Source organism: Aspergillus tubingensis (assembly GCF_013340325.1).
Source record: "Aspergillus tubingensis WU-2223L DNA, scaffold_6, whole genome shotgun sequence".
Taxonomy (NCBI): Eukaryota; Fungi; Ascomycota; class Eurotiomycetes; order Eurotiales; family Aspergillaceae; genus Aspergillus; species Aspergillus tubingensis.
In genome coordinates, this window is record NW_023336280.1 from 1 (window position 1) to 5,110 (window position 5,110).

General features: G+C 33.9%; 1 protein-coding gene across 1 annotated transcript; it reads right to left on the reverse strand.

Annotated features, from left to right (window-relative positions):
- Nucleotides 1-3,768: 3,768 nt before the first annotated feature.
- AtWU_03757 (NADP-dependent oxidoreductase) lies at nucleotides 3,769-4,794 on the reverse strand (the record flags this gene model as incomplete). Its single annotated transcript, XM_035498868.1, has 1 exon — nucleotides 3,769-4,794. One exon carries the CDS (start codon nucleotides 4,792-4,794, stop codon nucleotides 3,769-3,771), a length of 1,026 nt encoding a protein of 341 aa, XP_035354761.1.
- Between the last annotated feature and the right edge of the window lie 316 nt (nucleotides 4,795-5,110).

Here is a 5,110-nt window from a genome sequence, read left to right on the forward strand (position 1 = left end):
CCTAAAACCCTAAAAACCCTAATAAAACCCTAATAAAACCCTAAAACCCTAAAACCCTAATAAAACCCTAAAACCCTAAAACCCTAAAACCCTAAAACCCTAATAAAACCCTAAAACCCTAATAAAACCCTAAAACCCTAATAAACCTAATAATAAACCCTAAAATAAAACCCTGCTCAGTAGGGACGACCACCTGTAACACTTAATCTTATAACGCTTAATAATCCCAATGCGGCATAGCCTGCTCAGTCAGTAGGGACAATCACCTGTAACGCTTAATACTATAATACTTAATAGTCCCAATTCAGCATGTTCTGGGATAGTAGGATCCCTGGAATATATATAAATAAAATATAGACTATAGTATATATCTACCATCCCTGGGATATATAATATTATAGAAATATATTAGTTTATATAGCATATATAGGACCCTTATAGAATAAATAAAATATATTATTATAGATTTATTTATATATTCATAGCTCTATAATCTATAATTTATAAATATATAAAATTTTTTAAATGGCTGTAATGCTTAATCTTATAATACTTAATAATTCTAATATAATATAGCCAGCCTGCTCAGTAGGGACGACCACCTATAATACTTAAAGTTATAATACTTAATAATTCTAATACAGTATAGCCAGCCTGCTCAGTAGAGACAACTACCTGTAATACTTAAAATTATAATATTTAATAATCTTAATATAATATAGTCAGCCTGTTTAATAGGGATAACCACCTGTAATACTTAATCTTATAATATTTAATAATCTTAATGCAGTATAGCCAGCCTGTTTAATAAAACTTCTTCTTTCTATATAAATATTAATATACTAGATATAATCAGCAGCTGAATAATAGATTATTTTAAATTAAGAAATATAATTTTAATGCTTATTTAATATTAGCTACTATACTGTAATCTCTTTAAATCCAGAATAAAAATAATAAAACTATTATATACAGTAAAATACTGATAATAATATATATCTGTTTTTATTTATTATTTTTTTTTATCCTCACTCTTCCTAGTCCTTTCTAATTTTTATTAATATTATATTTCTATGCATATATCTTATTCTTTTTTTTTTATTCTATATTCTTTTATTATTTTCTTTTTTTTTTTAAAATATATCTTTTTATTTCTTTCTTTTTATTTTAGAGGGTACTCTCTTCTATAGCATAACTATATATTGTCTGTTATTTTTAACTTATATTAAAATATTAAAAAAGCAAATTTAAAGTAAGTCTATAATAAATATTAATAAACTATATTATTCTAATTTTATTTGAAAAGAAGAGTACAATATCTGGAAAGCTAATATAATATATAAAATCTATAATTCTCTCTAAAATAATTTTATAAGATGTGAATCATTATAAAATATCCAGAGAAATAATTATTTATTTAATTAGATTTTTATTATTTATCTATTTTCCAGAATCTCTTTTTCTCTGTACCTCACCAGCCATATAAAAAGATAAAATAATAAAATATATTAAAAAAATAGATAGCTTATAGTACTGTGGGGGTATTATTACCTGCTTTATTATTTATTTCCTGCAGAGAGCATGGAGATTTAAAAATAATTATTAAAATACAAACTCAGTAGTCCTATAGAGAAATAAGTTAATAAAATATATTAAGCAGAGAAAGAGCTCCTAGTACTACAGAAATACTGTTATTTACTTTATTATCTATTTTATACAGAAATCACGGAGATTTAAATATAATAATAAGATTTATTTTTCTTTTTTTTTTTTCTTTTATAATCTCTCTCCCTCCAATCTTACCAGCCGCATGGAGGACTAAGAGGATGAGATATATTAAGAAGAACAGTATCACAGGTAAATATAGTATATACTTGCTTTTTAAGCCCCGCTCCATTATCTGATCTCTGAGAAGAGATCCAATAACTGCAAGGGCGCTGCTATCTGCTCCACCATCTAATTCCTGAGGAGGGCTTCCAGTATTATAAGGGTACTGCTACCTGCTCCATTATCTGTTTCTTGAGGAGGGATCTAACTACTGTAAGGGCGCTGCCACCCGCTCAACTATTTATTTATTGCAGAAATCGCGGAGGTTTAAATATGATAATAAAATTTTTTTTTTTTTTTTTTTTTATAATCTTTTTTTTTTAATCTCACCAGCTGCACAGAGGGGTAAGAGAATAAGATATACTAAGAAAAATAATATTACAGATAAATATAATAATTACTGGAGTAGATATTATTATATACCAGGTACTCAGGCCACCCATAAATAATCTCTTACTTTAAGATTTATTATAAAAATATTAATATATTATTTTATATAACGCTTATTGGGGTAATACTTATTATTATAATATTTATTTTTATAACACTTAATAGACCTATTTAGACTTAGAATCTGTAGAAAAGAATACTAATCTAATTCAAATTTCTATTATATATATTAATCTAATTGAATTTCCGTTACATGCGCTAACTATATTTAGAAGAAAATACTTCTATCTTCGAATCCTCATAGCTCCACAGAACAATTGATTGAAGAAATAGAAGTTATATTACTGTATTTCTTGTGAAGAGCTCTATTAAATAATACTACTTATAACTTTATCAGACATCATTTGACCGTTGTCCCGTTGTGAAGATTTCCCTACTAGACTAATTTAAATTATCTTATTAATATTAGAGAGGAGAGTCATGTTCGATTTCCTCTATCAGAGTCTTGTCTTGAAAGATGATAAAGAGACTTACTACAGCTTTATTTAGTAAAAAGCGTCAGCGGTCCTGAGTTAGAGTAGAATAAGTTATATATCAGGAGTATATCCGGTATACCCTTTTCCGACTTCCCGCAATCTATTTCAACCTACAATGGCGTCTCTCAACTACTTGTTCTTAGGAATCTCACACTGGACAATTATAATTTAATAATCTAATAAAGTATTAGTAATCTCATGCATAGAACTAAGTATCTATATTAAATATTATATCTATTTCTTCTGATTGCTATATTGACAGAAAGTTTTAGAAAATATAAAAATACTAATCTTTATATAAAGAGAAATCGTCTGTTATATACAGTCTAAGTTAACTATATAAATATCCTGAAATTATTACTTAGAAAAGCTAGAGCAGGCCAGTCAGTATTATCAGTGTAGTTGCGCTTGATTCTGTATTAGATACTGTGCCAGAATAATGGACTCCTGAGACTGTCTGGCTGTTTTTATACTATAGGTAGGGTTTTAACAGTAATAATAAACTTTATTATATTATTTATAAAGACCACCATGCTAAATTATAATCTTTGTTTGAGTACAACCTTAATCCCCAGATATGTAATTTATTATCTCTACTCACTATAAGTTAAGATAACTAGTAAAAAACAACAAAACTTCTAATTAGTAACAATATGCTTAAAGTCTTAATATATAAGCTATATTTCCAGTTAGACTCACCTTAGGAACGTGAATATAATATGATCAGTTTTATTATACTATATAAGTAACTAGACATTCTGAGACTATTATTTTATAAAGACTCCCTTTCCTAGACATAGTAAGACTTAGATTTAGTAAGAAAATAAGACTGAGTAGTGGTGGCAATTACGCATTCTTTCTTTACCTAAATGCTTTTCTTCAACATCTCTACGATCTTCTTCACAACACCGCCTCAGTTTCGATTGTCCTCAGCGTTGAATGCGTGGATTGCACTTCATAGTTCATAAAAAACAAACCCTCTACCTACCTATTACCTGCTGTGATGGTGTCTCATCTACCTGTTTAGGCATAAGTCAAATACAATCTTTCCACTCGCATGGCCAGTCGCCAGCCTTCCAAACGCTGGCCGAAACTGCTCCAACGGCCACACGCTATCCACCCTTCCCTTACACAGTCCCAATTCAATCAACTCACTGACCGCCCCCAGTTGATTGCCACTTGGTTGCATTACAAAGAATATATCCCTGACACCCCTTGTGCTCGGACTCTTCCATGGGCAGACAGTTCTAGGAGGCTGGAAAATACTTACTACCGTGCCTCCCTCCTTCACAGTCCACCAAGCATCCTGGAGTGCTCGTCCTCCTATACAGTCAACCACCACATCCACCAGCCTTCCTTCCTCCTCCTCTACCCAGTCCTTCAGGTCAGTGGCTCGGTAATTCACAGCATCCTTGGCCCCCATGGATCGTACTAGATCGATGTTGTCGGGTCCACATGTTCCGATCACCTCGACGCCCAGCACCTTCGCTGCAAGCTGCACAACCCACAGCCCTACGCCACCAGATGCAGCTGTGACCAGTATTCTTTTGTTTTTCCATGCCGATCGCGCTTTGGGTATATCCATCACGCCCTCGGGAGGGACCACCCCGGCGTAAATAAAGAGAATCTGCCAAGCAGTCTGGGCTGATACTGGCACCGCAGCAGCCTCGACCCAGCTCAAGCGCTTTGGCTTAAAGGCGAGCTCGTCTGCAGTCGCGATTGTAAAATCACGAGCGTTGCCAGGTCTGACATAACTTGTACGAGCATATATCTCAGCCCCGGGTTGGAAAGGGGAATCTGGGGGCGCAGAGACAACGGTACCGGAGACATCGGGACATGGGATTAGAAGGCGATCAGTGGACGGAGGAAAGTTTTTCGGCCAGGAAAGCTCTCCGGCGCAAGGGGAGCATGCCTGGACATGAATCAAGTGCTCGCCTTTCGTTGGGTTGGGATTGGCAACTACGTCGGTTTGGAGGGTTAGATCATCCGCAATAGATTCAGCGGTTGGCTGAATCAGAGCACGTGCGGTTTCAACAGGCATGACAATTCCAAAGCCGTGATTGTTCTCTGTTGAATTCAGATTGGGAGAAAGGGTGGATGCATATTCCAATATCACATTAGATTGGTGATCAGAGGGGTGTTATATATCCATGAGGTATGATCTCGGCCCTCGTATTCAGCAGGGGTAGACCCTCAGGTTCCCGCAGCGCTTCGATCGGATTGGCCGCCATCATTGGAACCTTTGATCTAGACGAGCGATTTCTCGTATTCAATTCCACGATGCCTGGTAGGGTAGAACTCTAGTAATGATGATGAAATATGCCTTTATTCGATCTCAACCAAATTTCTGGCTACTA